Below are 19,105 nucleotides of genomic sequence, written 5' to 3'. Positions count from 1 at the left end.
TAGTTTGGGATATGACCTTTATTGAGCTTATCCACTGGAGTGGAAATAATGTCTGTACAAAACCAAATGTTTGTTACTATAACTTCTGCATCACAATTAAAATCCAAACAGTTTTTTAAAAACAGTCAACTCAATCAAAACCCACTACTTCAGAATCAATAGCTTCTTTGAAGCCACAGTAACACTTAAATATGGTTAAGACTCGAATGCAGAAATTTGGTTGGTTGGAAAGCTAATTAAACTTCCAACTTGCTCAAATAGAATTACAAAAAGGCAAAATTGTGTTTTTCACAGAGATACAGTCCACTGGAATCACCAACACTGGACAGCTGTTAGAGTATTTAGAGTCCTGAGATAACAAGGAATCCAGGCATCCTTTAGACAGTCTTCTGCTGTCCTTTCTTCCCAATCAGAGACTTGTGGATGTGTGGAATGACACCTAGGAGAGGGACAGAGATTAATTCTACTCTTTACTGCACACAGTACTTAAAGCCAAGACAGTTCAGTGTTCAACTTGGAAGATGTCTTTAAACGAGTAGCTCAAGAATTGAGAGTAAAAATTCATCGTTATATTCATGGAAAATTTCATGATGCAACCAAACTGCAGATGAGTGTAATACTTGTGTCCTCTTCTAGACTAAAAACCACTAATGAGAAAAAGAGAATTCTCTTCTCTAAAGAAATTTAAAGTAAAATTTTAGTATTTACATACCACCACCAGCAATTGTAGCCTTGATGAGAGAGTCCAATTCTTCATCTCCACGAATAGCAAGTTGCAAGTGACGAGGAGTAATGCGCTTTACCTTCAAGTCTTTTGATGCATTTCCTGCCAATTCAAGTACCTAGAAGGCAGACTCTAATCAATCTCCATCCATCTTTCCTTAAGGACAAGATCGAGAGAGTAGGATCAAACCTTCATAAACGTCAATCTACCAATTACTGCCTCCCCCCACTACCTGAATGGCAAGACACGCAAAAGCTGTAAAGGCGCATGCAGCAATTTTATTTCCAAGAGCAGCAAACTCAAGCTCAGTGGGATCCCTTAATGAACACCAGCTCCCTCTAGCGTTCTCAGATGCTTCTCGCCGCGTTTAGGGCTTGGGAGTTTTCTTGCATCACTTTCCTCCTTCCCTCTCACCACCTCCCTCTCACCACCCCCCCAAACCTTCCAGATTATAGGCGTACTCCCATTTACCTCTGCGGTGAGGTACTCCAGGATGGCTGCGCTGTACACAGCGGCAGTCGCGCCCACACGTCCATGGCTGGTCGTCCTAGATTTCAGGTGTCGATGAATACGGCCCACCGGGAACTTAATTGTAAGCATAAACATAAATGCACAAAGAGTCAAAGGCGATAAAATTACAAGCGCGCCAAAGCAAGGGGCAGAGACGCGGGTGCAGCAAAGCGCCCCAGCACCGACACACGTGATCGCCCCCTCCCCGATATGCATTGTGTCGGCGAACCGAGTCGCGACACCGCATCACCCACGCAAAGACGAGCCGCCCACCCAGAGCGACGATAAACAAGAGCGGGGGAAGGAGCAGCGCCGCGATCCCCAGACTGCACGAGCCGCCACTGACCTGCAAGCCGGCCCTCTGCGAGCGGGAAACCGCCTTTGTCTTGGCCTTTCCGGAGTCCTTCCCAGCCTTACCGCCAGCCTGCGGCGCGCACGCCCGCGAGCGAGGGCGAAGCGGAGATAGGATTACCGCGCGGCCGCCCCTCCCCCCGCGGGCGCCGAGCGCCGCGCGGCCCGGCGCGGCCCTGTCGCGGGGTCTCCGGCCCGCCGCGCCGCAGGCCCCCCGCCCGCCACCCCCCGCCGCGCCCGCCGCGGCCGCGCGCCGCCTCCGCCCGCTCCCGCCCGCGGCCCCCAGTGGCGCCGCGCGTCAGCTAACCGCCGCCGCCGCCGCGAGGCCGCGGCGCTCCGCTCGCCGCCGACAGAGCGCCTCCCCCCGCGCTCCCAAGCCCGGCTCCGCGCCTTCCCAACCGTCGCCACTTCGCCCCCACCTCCGAGCCTAACGGGCTTCCCCGCCGCCGCCGAAGCCCCCGGGGGCTTCGAGCGCCTCTGCGAAGTTTACCATTTCGAATTCTGCTGAAGCTCAGACAAGCAAGGCAGAGAAAGGACCAGTCCGCCGCCCTGCGAGCCCCCGCGCCGACCGCTCCGCCGCCCCGCGATTCAAACTGCGCTGTCTCCCGCCTTCCCCGCTCCCTTTATACTGCAGAATGTTCCCTCATCCGGGAACTCGGATTGCTCATCCCACCAATGGCCGCCGCCCGCCCTCGGGACGCGTCCTTGAGGTCTCAGCCAATGAGCAAGCGAAGAGAAGGGCGGAGGGGCGTGCGCTGCGAGGCTCCACCGCTATTGGGGCGTGGGGAGGGAGTGGGGGAGGGCGGAGGGATGGGACCGTGGAGGAGAAGGGCACGGCGCGGGAGGGAAGCCGCGGCGCGAGCTCGGCTCCGGCGGCGCGGGCCGGCCGGCCGCGGTCACGTGTCGGGAGGAGGAGCTGAGGCGCCGGGGAGGGACAGGCAGCATCATCCCGACCGGGCTCCGCGGACCACGCGAAGTCTCCGCGGGGTCCAGCGCACCCCGACTCCCACCGGCTCGCCCAGCCCCTGCGACCTGAGCGCCTCGCGGGCGGACGCCTGCGACCACAGCCTCCTTCCGGGCCCTGCCCGCCCCCCCCAGCCCCCCCTCCCCGCCCCCCGCGGCTCCTCCCGTGTGACAGGTGGCGCGAACGCGTCCAGTGAAGGAGCCGCGAGTCCTCGGCGAACCACAGCCTTGAGAGAGGTTCCGCGTTTCTTCTCCGCGGCCAGTCCCGAGCCACCTGCTGAGGACCACCCGCTGCTCCTTCTTCATTTTCCACTGTATCTCCCACCTCTTCTTTCCTCTTCACTTTTGAAACCCACCACGGGATAGTTCCACGGCAACAAACGCGAGCAGAGTCGTCTCGCTGGACACAAAAGACCTTTTGGTCTGCGCAGGGAGGGCTTGGGCTGAGGCGGTGTTCTTTTCTTTAATCAAATCTTAAACCATAGTTTCCTGGAGACTACACATCAATGGGTTGTACCTATAGCCTGGTGTCTATAAAGTTGATTTAGTGAAACCTCAAAGCTATTATGTGTCAACTTTTCTATGCTAAACATTTTGCCACATGACAAATGTTCGGTAAATGTCAGTGGGGTAAGTCCTCACATGATTCACAGGCAGTTACAGATGGTCCATGTAATCAATTGCAAATGGTGGGCTTAAAAAATGGTACTGTACACACAGTACTATCATAATGCCAGCTACTCAGTCTTCCAACTAATAGATTAATAACACCTGTGTACGTCTCCAACGGGTTAGAGAAAATAGCGATTTAAATCTTTAATATTTATAGTGTTTAATAGTGTGTTACACTTTAATTCAATATTTCCAACCTGAAGAAATTTGGAATATGTACTCTTAAGTACTTTAGATTGGGTTACAATTTGAAACATCTTATCAAATTAGAGGACCTCCCTATAGAGGGAGATAAATTCTAGAGAAGAGGTTCCCAACAGTTTTGACATTAAGGCTTATTAGTTCTTGCCCTTGGAACTGAGGAATTCTTATGATATCCTCAATAACAAAAGTTAATCAGTTCCGCCACTGAACTGATATAATGACAATAAAAAGCTATGAAACCTGAGGTAATAGTTAACCTGGACTCCACTGAGGCTTCCTGATAACTCATAAACTAGCTTTAATACATTTTCCAGTTTAAAGCACATGTGCTCTTTGCTATGAGGCCCAACTAAAGGAATTCCCTGCTGTCTCACTGAATAGTGGGTAAGAGAACAAGCTCGGGAGCAGGTCGACGTGAATTAATTCTGTTCTGCTTCTTTCTTACCGTGTCGTCTTAGTTACTAATCTTTTGGAGCTTCAATTCCTCTTCTATGAAAAGGGTATAGTAACACGTATTTTCACGTGGATGTTAAAAGATTAAAGGAGAAGGTATGCAGTGTGCACTCCAGCAAGTGTTTGTCACACAGTAAGCACTCAACGATAACTACTACTATCTTCTACACTGGATGCTGGGGAGGGATGAAAGGAAGTGTCTTTGATTCCTAAATCTTTCTTCCTGTCTAGTACATTATCTTCCTTTGATGTGGAAGCAGCAAGCCTGAAACCTGCCCAAAGTATACACACCCAAGTCATCCAACCTCCAGACTAAAATCCAAAATTGGTTTACTACTACATTCAACAGCTTTCCTCTTCCTTTGGAGAACAGGACAATATCAGTTTCTCTACTTTTTACAGCAGTTGTGTGAAGATTTTCTACTCTCTTTTCAGCACTGGAAAAGGCATGGTGCAAATATGTTAATGTTCTTGGCTTATCTCTCCTGTATTTGTGTTTATATGAATACATGTATATAATACACATAGCCAGAACTACATAATTATTTTTGTTCAATGCCGTACCCAATTAGCTACTTAATAAGTGCTCTCTTATAAAAAACTAAACAAAGAATTTGATGGCCCCAAAATTATTGACTCTTTCCTAAAAAGCCTTTTCCTAACTCAGGCAGACTTGCTCTGACGAGTTACTACCTCCTTTTCAAACGTTAGCATATATGTTAACTACTGTTATTCTTGACCTTTTATGTTGAGAATTTGAAAGAGAGTCTCACACTAGGGAATCTCAAATTTCTCAAATATGTCTTGCTTTAAACATCTATTTTTAAGCAAATACAAACAGACTTCCCAGTTATTTCAAAGGATGCTCACCTAGGATAGATAATGGCAGAATTCTTCTCTTCAGGAAATCCATGTTAGAATCTTGGCTCTCTCTACCTAGAGCATCCAGGAAAGGATGTACCTTCAAGAACTCACTCAGTTTGGCCACGGAAATAAGTTTTGACCTAAATGTGTAAGCAGCAGTGGTAGGCCCAACATCCAGGAAGTTTCCTTCAAAAAAGCAAGTCCTTTTCTTCTTGCTGAGTGGAATGAAGACAGAGTTGGAAAGCCGTTTTGGACCATTAAATGAACTTGGGAATGTAGGTCACACATGAAGGAATAATGAGATAGAAAGAGCAAGAGTCTTTGATACTATGGAGCATCAAACCTGCCCTGGATCTCTCCGAACTTTTACATCTATTGTGTTTGAGCCAGTTTCATTTTTGATTATCTGTTACTTGCAGCTGAACCTGATCTTAACCCTTACAGTAAGTCAACACCCTAAATCTTGGAGAGAGATAGCAGACTTTACCCTGAGAGACTGAAAAACCAATTAATAGTTCTTAGAAGGGAGAATCCAGTGCTCCTTGATTTGAGGATACTAATCTAGCATAGGGTACAAGTCAAATCATAAAAGGGAAGATTTTTGTTAGAAGGCTTATAGAGATAATGCACATCTCTTAGGTATAAAGCCTAAAACCAGTGTAACACTGAAACCAAGAGAAGGATGTAAAACATTGAAGGAAGAATCCGTAAGATTTAGTGGCTGACTGGTATGACGTTTAGGAAGGCATAGGAGGTGGACATGGATAAATGAGAGAGACCATAAAAGAAGTACCTGGGCTTTTTAGATTGGTGGTCTAGGATATAAATTAGCACCTCTGGAAATGGAGAAGCCACGAGGGTAGATGTGGATGGACAGAGGGGAGATAAGAGGTGAGTCAGGAAAGTTATGAAATATTTAAGTTGACATTAGGAGAATTCAAGTGGAATTTTCTAGTAGGTATATTGGCAATAAGGGCAGGCGCTTGTGAAAGGAAAAAGTTTTGAAGATATATCCCGAGGAGTATTCCTAATAAAAAAGTTAGGTGATGATGTCAGAATTGTTCAAAGATAAACTGAAGCACATTAAAAAGTTTAAAAGTATATTTGGGCAAAAATTGATTGGAATCAGACAGCAGCAAACTGGAAGTGATTAGCAGTGCTCCACTGATGCAAGCTGGGGGAGAGGACATGCAGCGTAGAGAAGGTGTGGAAGCAAAGGAAGGAAATTATTTGATTGGCTATAGCGTAAGGCGTAGTTGGCTGTTTGTGATTGTCTTTAGGTTTCCATTTCTTAACCTCAAGGCACTTACAGGCTTAGATTTTAGGCTGCCGCCTCAGTCTAATGGCCTCCTTATTTAATTAGTTTAACACCACAGATGATAACACCAAGAGTGAATACAACTGAAAGCTGAAGAGCAGGCAAAGAAAAAGACCCAAAGAAGTGCAGTGTGGTGTGTAACTAGGCATAACAATTCCATACTAAACTAGAAAACTCCCTGTAGTTGTAACATCTAACAAGAGGATGTTCAGAACATTTCCAGATGTGTATTGCAGCTCTGGGTAATGAACATTAATCTGTTTTTGATCTTCATTACTCTCCTCTGTTTACTAAAGATGATGATGTTGCCATAGATTCTGAGACTGAATCTGGTTTTATCAAAACTCTTGGTTGCTATGTAAATCTCTTTTGCCTAATGTTACAAGATGATGATAACTGAGATAAGCCCATTGGCTAAATTCTCTAAGTTTGAAATTCCATACAGCTATCTTAGTACTAGAGGGAATTCAAATGCCACCTTCATCCTGAGAAGGAAGAGGAGGCACCACAAAAAAAGACAAGAGTCTACAACCACACAATTTATACCTCACACCTCTCCACAGACTCAGCTCCAGGGTAAAAAGCTCTTAAAAGCTGTGGCCACGACATCCATTGTTATAGGTAAGTGGGACTCCCCAGTCCTCTCAATTGGATGGAAATGGCGCAGAGAAGAACCTAAAGGCTTTTCCACACCCTTGGACTTTCCCAACTGTGTTTTGTGTGGTGTGTGCGTGGGAGGGGGTGGGTACTTTGGAAGTGTTTGTTAGCACAGAACAACCTAGTGAAAGCTAACTAATACAGCTAGCAATCTATCTGAGCATCCTCTTGTTAGCTTGTGTAGCTGCTTTAAGGAGTTTTCTCAGTTTGTTATAGAATTACTCCTACTGAGATTTAATATTGTCAGGGCCCAGGCAGAGAATGAAAGAGCAATGCTTTTGCTCTCAGGAGTAGATATAGGGTTATCAGATGGTGATTAACAAGTCAGTACGTTTGAGACATCATATTTAGCAAGATTAACTGCTCTAAAGTGCTTCCTAATGATTCCATACATTCACATGGCATTTTATGAGTTTTCAATGGAATTTGACCTTTGTGCCCGTTTCTTTCTTCTTTTTGTTCTGAGGAAGAGTCGCCCTGTGCTAACATCTGTTGCCAATCTTCCTCTTTTTTTGCTTGAGGAAGATTGTCCCTGAGCTAACATCCATGCCAGTCTTCCTCTACTTTGTACGTGGGACACCACCACAGCATAGCTGGTGTGTGATGTTGGTCCCTGCCAGGGATCCGAACCCACAAATCTGGGCCACCAAAACTCAGTGCACCGAACTTTAACCACTTGGCCACCAGGCAGGCCCCTATAGGCCCATTTCAACTTGAAAATATCTGAGGTAGACATAAGTACGGCTTATCTTCATTTTAAAAGATGAAGAAATAGACTTAGTGGACATTCAGGGATAAAAGGATCAGATGTGGGTTGCCCGTGCTCTCTATTCTTTGTACTTCTGAATGAAGCACTTCTCAGGAGAGGATTTAGTTAGCACCTATGACCACACATACCTGTGATTCTCTGTGTCTTGAATGGAATATGCAAATTCTCTAATGGAACAACTTTTAAGACATAATGTTATTCTTTCTAGATGAATACTGTTTTAATTGTCTCCTAGTGTCCTGATGTTTCATGAAATAGTCATTGATTTCTTCAATAAGCCTCTTGACTGCTCAGAATCTGAGCAGCAAACAGTCTGGGACGATCTCTTCCACCATTTACAGATCAGCCCAACAACTCTCGGCGGGAGCTGTCCAATTGTTTATCAGATTTCACCACACATCTTGGAAATTTACATGCTGGCTCTTTGTTTAGATTTTTATTTGCTGTTTTAAAATTGAAACAGTGTACTCATCTTAATTCTCAAAAGTGAAACAAGTCATTTTGTCTTCAAACTAGGCTGACAATTCAGGAATTTTACAAAATCTGAAAGGAGAGGGAAAAGCCCGGCAAATCAGTGTTACTGCATGTTGTTATGATGCAGAAGTGCTTGTTTCACGTGACTCATTTTGTAATGTAGTAAAACTTTATTAATATGCAGAGAGGACTTGAAATTAATGAATATTATGAATTATAGCACTTGGAGATAAATACAATATCAAAGGTAAGTACATATATGCTATGTATAAATATAAATGTATAACAAATTTATAATACTTTTACATATGAATGTGTATAACATTCCAAGTGGCTGCTAAACAGTATTGCCGAGAACAAATATGGTAGATTTGCTTTAAAAAAATTTATAATAGCATTATTTATTTGTAAATGTATCAAAGCTCCTCAAGAACTTTTAAAATATATATTTGGGGGCCGGCCCAGTGGCGCAGCAGTTAAGTTCGCACGTTCCACTTCTCAGCTATCTGGGGATCGCCAGTTTGGATCCCGAGTGCGGACATGGCACCGCTTGGCACGCCATGCTGTGGTAGGCATCCCACATATAAAGTAGAGGAAGATGGGCACGGATGTTAGCTCAGGGCCAGCCTTCCTCAGAAAAAAGAAGAGGATTGGCAGTAGTTAGCTCAGGGCTAATCTTCCTATATATATATATATATATTTGAAAGTATCTATATTTTGTGTTCTCTATTAAGTTGGTTTATAAGCATTATTTAATTCAAACTCTAGTTCAATTTCCAATGACATATTGAAAATTTCAGGTGAATAGGAGCTGAAGTTGCCAGCCCTTGTGGTCTGGTGGTTAAGAATTGGAGCTCTCAGTCCTGCAGCCCGGATCTGGTCCCCAGTCAGGAAAACACATCACTCATCTGTTAGTTGTCATAATGTGGAGGCTGCCTGTTGCTGTGATGCTGAAAGCTATACCACCTGGATTTCAAATACCAGCAGGGTCACCCGTAGTAGACAGGTTTCAATGGAGCTTCCAGACTAAGACAAACTAAGAAGAAGGACCTGGCCAACCACTTCCAAAAAGATTGGCCATGAAAACCCCATGAACAGCAGTGGAGCATTGTCTGATGTGGCGCCAGAAGGTGAGAGGATGGCGCAAAAAGACCAGGCAATGTCCGCTCTGCTGTCCACAGGGTGGCCAGGAGTCAGAATCTACTCCAAACTACATTTACAAAGCATCACATTTTTATTCAGATGGCATCTTTTGGAGCCGACCAATCTCCTTATTCCACCCCCAGGTGCTGAAACTGCCTGGAAGGAGAGCTCATGTGAAAATGCAGACGTTTGGAAGATCACACCTGCTGTACATTCTCTTGCTCCATTAGCTGCACACACTTCCAAAGGCTATTTTGAAAGCAGGACACAGCATTTTTTCACTGACATGATCTTTACATGGGTTATAGATTTGTGTCTAAGAATTGGAGTAAATATACTGAAAAATATGATGTAGGTAATCAGAGCCCTGAACAGCCTAGATGGGCTCACTGTTCACCAAACCCATTTCTTCTTCCTGAGCCTTCCACCAGAACTCCTGCTTCCTTGCAGGGAGGGGTGGCCGTGTGATGGGTTCTCTGCAAGATGTGTGGAAGTGACATGTGTCATTTCTACATCAAGGCTTTAAAAAGTAAGTGTGCCTTCTCCACCCTCTTTTTTCTGTATTTGAGAGTGATACACAAAGCAGGAGACTCCAAAGCAAGAGAGGAGGTTAGATCCTCAAGATGGATCATACAAAAGGCCACCTGCCGACCAGGAACACCTGACTGGCACTGTTATTGTGCTAAAGTTTGAAGAATCTCCCAGTGGCCAAAATGGGGTAATTTGAACATCAAAAGAATGACCATAAGTTTAAGTCAAACACATTTAATTTAGAAAAAGCAATGAGTTCAAATCGAAGAGAAAAGAGAGAAAGGAGAGAGGATAGAGAGAGGATGGGGGAGGGAGAAAGGAAAGGATAAGAGGAGAGAAAGAAAGAGAGAAACAGAGAGAAAAGAAAATTCATTGGATGCCATTGGAAGTGTCCACAGCATCAATTCATTCCTCTAAAGACTGATAATTAAAGGTGAAGAAGTGAACATTTATCTTGTCTCTCTGCTGTGAACTGTATTTCAGTTTATATTGAACTAATTGATAAGGAAAAATTCTTCTCAACAAAAGAATTACAGCTAATAAATACAGTAGAAATAATAGAGTTACAAAAATTCCCATTTTGTAACCTTCACGTGAATCATTTAAATGTCATCAATCTACAGTAAAACCATCTTGTCTTTATGGTATGTTCCGCTGAAGATTGAGAGTAATACTATTTCTAAGTTTATTTGGAATAATTTTTTTTAAAGAATATTTCATAGATGGTGTTGTGTAGTTCACTTCATATCTACTATTCAAGTCTTTAGAACTAACTTCTTGGCCACCAAAAATCAAAGGACACCAGACAGACAATGCAAGGGAGTATTAGCCACATGTAGAATGTGGGAAATGGACCTGGTTTCCTCAATAAGGAAATAGCATTGAGAAGAGAGGAAGGAGAAGAGAGAGAGAGAGAAAGAGAGAGAGAGGAAAGCTCTTCTAGATTAAGAGATTTTAAAAAAGAATTAAGAGACAGAACAACCCAATAAAGTGTGTGAACCCTGTTTGGAAGCTGATGTCTTTGAATCCTCAATTTTTTTAAAATTTAGAATTAGGTAAAATTAAGGAATTAGTGTTAATGTTATTAGATAAAATAATGGCATTTGGTTATGTAAGAAAATGTCTCTTATTTTACTATTTTTAAAGATGCGCACTAAAATATTTAGGGGAAAGATGAAATGATTTCTGGAATTTTCTTTAATATGTTTCAGCCCAAAACAGAATTTTTTTTTAAGTGCAGGAGACATAAACAATATGGCAAAATATTGATGATTGTTGAAATTGGGTATTCACGTTTTGAAAATCTTAGGAAAACTTCAAAAATTTTTTTAAAATGGTGATGAAACTGCTAGAAATGGTATCTTTATGTAGGGGAGGAAAAAAATTGTAAACTTTGCTTTGTAGTTATGGAGTTTGCCCATTGTTTGGGGCCAAAACTATGTTTTGCATCATAGTTTGCCCTTTAAAAAAATCTTTTTATAAAAGGCAACCCCAATATTTGATTTGAACAAACCAGGCTGGCTTCTCAGCTACTCTGGTTTCACCATATAAAGAATACTTTATTGTTTGAGGTTGTGCTTAGCTGTCTTTAACAGATAAGTTTATCTATATAAATGTTTTTGTTGTTAATTTTGTTTTGCTTTGGCTATACCAAAATAACATGCATGGAACTTGTACATGAGATCATAGGGTACCAACGTGGACACAAAAGATAAGGAGCAATGAGGCAGTGGTGGAAAAAAGAGGAAAACTGAATTCAGATGACATGAATTTGGCATTGATCCGTCCCAGCTAGGAGACTTTGGTCAAATCAACCTCTCTGAGTCCCATTATACTTCTCTTGGGCAAAATGTGAATGCCGACAGGGCTAGTGTAAAGACCATGTGAGCTGCCGGGAGGTAGTTTTTCAACTCTAAAGCATCACCCCAAGATTTTTTAAAACATTACTAGCATGAAGCATGAATACTGGTAGTATTTCATGACTATTTCCACTTTACAAAAGTGAAAAATGATCTAAATTTATTTTTAAAAATAAATCAAATAGACACACTGAAAATTTCCATTAAACGATACCAGAGTAAAGAAATAATTTCATAATACAGATAATTACCTCAGTTTTACTGTTTTCTGCCTTATGTTTAATATATCAAGTCTCTTGGTGTGTTTATTTATTTCAGCACCTAACACAGTTCCACCTTGTCAAAAATTTATAGGTAAATTTAGTACCATACTGAGGAAGTACCATACTGAGGCAACATTAATTGTGACTTAGGTTGTTTTCAGTCATTGATAATTTTAATTTGCAGCCAATGCTCAGTGTTGTTACAGCCTTGAACGCAGTTTTCTCTAAATTGTTTAAGGTGCTGATACATCCTGCCTTAATGAAAAGTCATTCTTACAATATAATTGTGAGTCATGAGAAGAGAATGGAAGAAAACATGACCTTTTCTCCTATCCTCTCTTCAGGAAAAGAGGCCACATGGCAGAACCTGATTGTCTCTTTAAAGTAGTTAAGGACTTCAGGGCTATGAATTACTTTGAAAACAAACACAAAAAAGATTTTCTTCCTAATAAACAACAGTAAAAACCACATTTCATCGACTCTATGTATTCCCATCAGTAAAAGGATCAGATCAGCTCAACAAATGCAGAGGTCCCCGTGGGACCTTTACTTTGAGCCTGCTATGCCCCATTTCACTACAGTGACGTTAGACTTTTCTTTAGTTAAACTGTTACTCTGTCTTTTCAGGTGAAATAATAGAGAAAACAGATTAGGTATATTCCTGTGGATGTCGTTAGCACTTCTACCACCTTTATCAACTGGCTCTTCAGCACTTCCTCACCCTCCTTTTTCACTATTCTTAATTGTCTTTCAATCCAGATTGATCTTTTTCCATTAAAAAATTATTTATTCATTTAGGAAAAGATTTAACTTTTACATATTTCAACGTTTAAAAGGTTAAAAAAGGGGATATAATGAAAATTCTCTTTGCCACTCCTGCCCCTCGGTTACCCAGAAGTAAGTTTTTCCCATATTTTCCTTGATCACCTGCTTTTGTTCACATTGCTTCCCCCATCTGAAATGCCTTTCAAACGTCTTTCAATTTTTGCCCTTCACTTCTTCAGAGTGTAGTTCAATACTCTCCTTTAATGAGCTTTCCCTGAACCATCATCTCTAAAACTGATCCCTTATTTCCCTTATTCTGCATAACTGAACATAGTTTATACCCTCTTTTAATATGCTTAAAATTGCTAATGTTCCTAAATTATTTTCATATTTCCTGAACAGATTTTAGATTTCTGAATAGCTTACAGATTTGCAGCTTCCTTGAAAGCAAGAAATGACTCCTATTTCTTTTGTTTTCCATGGAGCAGTTAGCCTGGCCTGATGCAAGCAGCTGAAGCCTAATACCTTCTCTGTCCACAAGAACCTTACCTGTGACTCAACATTTGCTGCTATGAGAATCACCTGGGGAGGTTTGGAAACTCATAATGCCCTGGCTTCACCCCATACCAATTTCATCAGAATCTCTGGGGGAGAGATCTAAGCATAAGTACTATTTAAAACTCACCAGGTGACTCCAACGTGCAGCTAAGTTTAAGCACTAGTAACCTAACCCACCTCCATGGCCTCGGTCTCGTTCACGACCTCATTTCATGAAAACATGCTCTTCCTACCAATGTCAAACGTGCCCCTTTCCGCTGTGCTCCCGTTGCAGGTAAGACAGAGTTCTTCCTCCCCCAGGCCTCCTGCCAGCAGCCACATCTTCTTTGCTCCCCTTCACCAAAAACCTCATAATGCTTTGCTAAGCAGATGGTTGTCATCGTTTTCACCTCCTAGTCTCTGTTCAACCCACCAGGATTTGGCTTTCATTCTCATCAGGCCCCCAAAATGTTCTTGTTGGTGTTATTTGTCATGTTGCCAAACCCAAGCATCAGTTTTCTGCTGTCTTCTCACCTATCAGCAGCATGACCACTCTTAGCAACTAATACTGTCTTTTCTTGATTTCCCAGAGATGACGTGCTGCTCCGTCTCCTCTCTATTGCCTTCTCCCCTTTTATTGCCTCTCACTGCTTGACTTCAGGATGGCAGTTTCCCAGGGTTTGGTCCTAAGTCCTCTACTTTCCCTATCCATTTCCATGTACAACTTGTACATAGAGATGGTTTCAGATAGTAAATTGTTGAAAATTTTTTACCTTAATAGATAAGTATTTCTTTTCAGTGATATTAGAAAAGACTACAACCTACAAATCAAATTCACTTTAAGGCTATAAAGTGAAGGAGGAGGAGTTCAAATAGCAAATCAAATAACAAACTTCATAAAACATACTTTACACATTTCTCTTCTTCTCCTAAATTTCTTCTCCACATGGCAGCTACCTTCACTTTTTCCAAAGCCCCCCATCAACAGTTAGGTCTCCTTTTGTTTAGCTTCCCCTGAACATGCTCTCCAGCTTCCTGCCTCCATTCTTCCCCTCCCCACTCACCGCCAGCAGAAACACATCTTGCTGCTGAGCTTCTGCACACGCTGTACTGAAACTGCCTGGATTATTGAGAAGTTAGGGTTCACCTGACAGGAAAGTCTTCAAAATAAGGCATATATACATTGCAAGGAAGCCATAAGAAATTTGCTTAATATAGAGGAGGTACTCTAGGGAAGAAAGAGATGTGGCAATAAAACGATATAAAAAGGTATGTCAATAATAAAGTCTATCGCAAACATTTCTATTATCTAAAAGGCTAGAATAAGTCATATTTAGGAGTGTTGGGAAGCTTTGGGAGCAGCAGAGTCTTAAAAGCACCTGGTCAAGATCAAAGCTGTCATCTTTATCACCAATTTATTTAAACTTTTTTTAAAGATTTTTTTATTTTTATTTTTTATTTTTCCTTCTTCTCCCCAAAGCCCCCCAGTACATAGTTGTCTATTTTAGTTGAGGGTCTTTCTAGTTGTGGCGTGTGGGATGCCACCTCAGCATGGCTTGATGAGCGGTACCATGTCCACGCCCAGGATCCGAACCCGGCAAACCCTGGGCCACCGAAGCAGAGCGTGCGAACTTAACCAGTTGGCCATGGGGCCGGGCCCCCAATTTATTTAAGTATTTAATGGGACTAAGTGTTGTCAACATATAACTCTAACTATTAGATTTGCCTCTCTAAGATTCTAATAGAATAGGTCTGATATAATAAAACTACTATTTTCTAATAATTCTGTTAGAATCTTTTAAACTCATACTACTAAGGTCTGACATGATATACCTAATAATTCTATCAGTATCTACAGGTTATATTTATTAGATTATCATAAAGATTAAAAAATACTGTCTCTGTAGGACAGGAAATAAAACAGTACAGATGTCAATATCTTAGTGAGTAACCAATTTCTGTTAGTATCCTATTACTGAATTTTGGCTTTGTTTGTTTTGCAATCTTCAATGAGATTCTTTAGTACAGGGAGTCATCTCTTCTCAGTGTCACAAACTGTATCAGCTGATAACTGTAAGTGAAGCAGGTAAATAAAATATAAATCCTCAGTTCCTTGAGAATGAAGCAAGAACATGAAAACACTAATTTGAAAAGATATAGGCACCCCTACGTTCACTGCAGCATTATTCACAATAGCCCAGACTTGGAAGCAACTCAAGTGCTCATCAACAGATGAATGAGTAAAGAAGATGTGGTATATATACACAATGGAATGCTACTCAGACATAAAAAAGATGAAATTGTGTCATTTGTGAAAACATGGATGGACTTTGAGGATATTACGCTGAGTGAAATGTCAGATAGAGAAAAATAATTACTGTATGATTTTGCTCATATGTAGAAGATAAACAAATCAACAAACAAACACATAGATATGAACAGACTGGTGGTTCAGAGGTCAAGGGGGTAGGAGAGAGCAAAAGGGGTACAGGGGGACATATGTATGATGACGGATGGAAAATAGACTTTTGGTGATGAACACAATGCAGTCTATACATAAGCCAAAATATAATGATGGACACCTGAAATTTACACAATGTTATGAACCAATGTGACCACAATAAAATTAAAAAATAAATAAAAATAGAATGAAACAATACCTACTTTATACATTTATGTAGTGATTTTTAATAAATCATCCCCAGCATTTGTGGAGGCTCATATACTACATTATTGAATATTTACATGTTAAAAATTAAGCTAACATTACTAAAAAAATATGCTTTATCCTCCTACATTGACAAAAGTACATTTATAATGACAATAAAAAAACGTGAAGAGCTGTATTATTTTTATATAAGTCCAAGTTAGAAAATGTAAAGCATAACTTATTTTACTTATGGTTGGCATGTCCAGCCTCCTGTTGATGGACCCATGATGTTTGGATAGTATAAAGGTAAATGGAATTAATACATTACTATATATTTATTCTGTAAGAATTATTTTTCTTTTATTTAGAAAAATCACCAGTTATGTTATGATCAAGATTTTCAATTAATATGTGTTGACAGTATACCAAATTACACATTTCTTGATTCATTAAAACTTTTTGATAGTTTCTAAAATTAATTTTAATTGGACAAAACCACTCTGCTGAGGCAATAACATCTGGATTTTTCATACAATTCTTAAAGCAATACTTAGATTCGGTAGTGAATCACGAATTTTACATGTCATCTTCAAGCATTGTAGTGGATTTGCATGTGATAAATTATTGTTACCCTATAACATTTTACAAATTATTTAAAATTTCATTGCTATCACCTATGTTACAATTTATGCTGTCTCTTAAGGCAATATCTAAATCTTTATAGTAATGTAAAGAATTGATAGCACACTTAACTGATGCTATATCCAGACATTTTTTCAATTATAATATGAAAGACATATTACTGAAAATTGTTCCTCAGCTACCATGTGCAATTGTGGTGATCACCATGCTAGTTTATGAATATTTCTGGAACCACAAATGGAACACACACAAAAAAGCAAAACAGTGGACAGTGAGCACTACTGGGAAAAAATATTTCGTTATGCAGGAAACTGTTGCATTGCCTTGGTTTCAGAATGCCTTGTGTATATGCAATGCTGTCAACAAGTAGCTCTGTTTCTAAACAAAGAAGTATATTTCTAGGACATGAAAACAAAGCTAAATCTCTATTTTGTTAGACAATGGTAGGGGGGAATGCAGAGGTTTCAAAATGTCACAGGTGTTTAAGACAGTGAATTAAAACTACATATCTACTCACCAGTGAGGTTTAAAGTTGCCATAAATTATTGATATTAATTTGTAATTAAGTGACAATTTTTGGAACAACTTTACTCAAAATAGGCTTAAGTATGCATAATGGTACTAAATTTCTATGACTCAATAATATATTCAACACCCATTTTCAATACAAGTGAAATTCATAAATATTAGGCAAAATTTTGATTTAGTGAGGAGTCATCTGTGGAATGTTAAGAAATAATTGATATTCAGGAAGTAGTATATACCATCAACTGTGTGGCAAAATCTGAACAGAAGCAAGATTTTTTTTTAATCTTTTAATTTTTATTTTATCATGGTAAGAACTCTTAACATGAGACCTACCTCTTAGATTTTTAAGTGTATAATACAGTATTGCTAACTGTAAGCACCATGTCGTGCAGCAGATTTCTTGAACTTTCTCCTCTTATATAACTGAAACTTCACACCTGTTAATTAGCAACTCCCCATTTCCCTGCCCCCCGCCCATGGCGCTCACTGCTCGGCTCTCTGCTTCTGTGAGTCTGGCTCTTTTAGATATCTCATATAGGTGGAGTCATGCAGTGTTTGTCTTTCAGTAACTGGCTTGTCTCACTTAGCATAACGTCCTCTAGGTTCATCCATCTTGTCACAAATGGTGGGATTTCCTTCTTTTTTTAAGACTGAGTAATATTCCATTGTATGTATATATTACATTTTCTTTATCCATTCCTCCATCCAGGCATAAGATATGGATGATTTTAAATGAACCACATGTTAATACGTGAGGTATGGCAACATATTTTATTACAAATTTGTGAGAGCTGTCTTATTGCTTTATTGATATCTACCCACATGTTTACTTTTGGAACCTTATTTTTAATTAGATGTTGGGTTGAGGGAATTAATTGAGTTCTAAGGATCCTTAACCTCCTACCTTAGTTAATATACTGAGACCTAAACTTAACGGAACAAAATGGCGTCTGCGTTTTTGATGACCAAAGAGCCATCGATTTATAGAGCAAAATAGAATCTGTCCCTGAACAACCAACTCTATCCAGTAACTAAATGAATAGTTATTGAATCCCTGTTATACCAGTCACTGTCCTAGATGCTGGTTTGCAACAGTGAACAGAAACAGAGTACTACCTTCAAGGAGCTTACATTCTAGTCATGGGATAGAGTAGGGTGGGACATAGACTGAGAACAAACCAGCCACTTATATCAAGTGTTTGAAGATAGGTCCTGTGAAGAAAACAAACCAGCATGGAGGATGACGGGTGCGAGTGGAGGCTGCAGTTTTGAAGGAATTGTCGTGGAATTCCTCACTGAGAAGGTGACATTTAAGTCATGAAAGAGGAAGTATTAAAATACACATATCTATGTTTTAAATTTTGAAATAATCTCAAACTTACAGAACAGTTATGAGTACAATAGGAGCTTTTTTCCCCTAAACCATGAGACAATAAGTAGCTGACCTGATACCCACCAACATGCCTCTCAGTTTGAATTTGTCGCATGTTTCCTCATGATTACATTCAGATTTTATCTCTCTGGTAGGAATACATGTCATAGAACTGATGCCTTGTTCTCATTGCATTCTACCAGTGGCTGGTGATTTCAATTTGTCCCATTATTGGTGCTGTTAGCTTGGATCACTTGATTAACGTATAGTCTGCCAGTCTTCTCCACTGTGAAGTTATTCCTTTTCTTTTTGTAATTAATAAGTGTTTTGCAGAGAAGCACTTTGAAACTTTGTTCCTCATCCTATTTCTCATCAATCTCTCTTTCTTCCTTTCTCTCGCTCTCGCTCTCTTTCTCTTTCTTTCTTTCTTTCTTACTCTCTCTCTTTCTCTTTCTCATCCGTGATTTTCTATTTTATTCAATGCATTATAATTTTTACTGCAATTACTTACTGCCATGCTCAGTGGTGTAGATTTGGCTGGTGGGAGCCCTTTCAAGCTGATGCTGGTGTTTTTTGACATGTCCCTATCATTCTGGGGCATTTCCCTGTTTGGGAGTCTAAGATACCCAGACTTATCTCATACTTTGTTGATCCTATCCCTGAAATCAGTCATTTCTTCAGGGAGTCCTTGTTCCCTTTAGTGGAGAGTGATGTATAAGCCATGATCTGGGTGCTTGGTGTGCTCATTGCTATTGGGGATGGGAATAGAGGAGGTCACTGCTTCAAGGCCCTATCAGTGGTTAGAGGTAAGGAATATATGTATGTGTACACATACATATGCACACATACATACACA

At 40.7% G+C, this 19,105-nt stretch overlaps 1 protein-coding gene across 1 annotated transcript; it reads right to left on the bottom strand.

Annotated features, from left to right (window-relative positions):
• Positions 1-2,495, bottom strand: H2AZ1 (H2A.Z variant histone 1). Its single transcript, XM_044766377.2, has 5 exons — positions 2,076-2,495; positions 1,581-1,658; positions 1,196-1,309; positions 713-842; positions 1-439 (listed from the first exon to the last, which is right to left on the bottom strand). The coding sequence occupies exons 1-5, from the start codon at positions 2,076-2,078 to the stop codon at positions 378-380; spliced, it is 387 nt and encodes a 128-aa protein (XP_044622312.1). The 5' UTR covers positions 2,079-2,495; the 3' UTR covers positions 1-377.
• Between the last annotated feature and the right edge of the window lie 16,610 nt (positions 2,496-19,105).

The sequence above is a fragment of the Equus asinus genome, chromosome 3, assembly GCF_041296235.1.
Source record: "Equus asinus isolate D_3611 breed Donkey chromosome 3, EquAss-T2T_v2, whole genome shotgun sequence".
Classification (NCBI taxonomy): Eukaryota; Metazoa; Chordata; class Mammalia; order Perissodactyla; family Equidae; genus Equus; species Equus asinus.
Note: the sequence above shows the minus strand (reverse complement) of the source record. Positions and strands in the feature narration are given on the sequence as shown.

Excerpts from the sequence above, each read along its gene's own strand:
- H2AZ1 (XM_044766377.2), bottom strand. Across the intron at positions 1,310-1,580 it reads CGCAGAGGGCCGGCTTGCAG|TTCCCGGTGGGCCGTATTCA; the intron begins GTCAGTGGCGGC and ends CTTACAATTAAG. Across the intron at positions 440-712 it reads GGCTACAATTGCTGGTGGTG|GTGTCATTCCACACATCCAC; the intron begins GTATGTAAATAC and ends TCCCTCTCCTAG.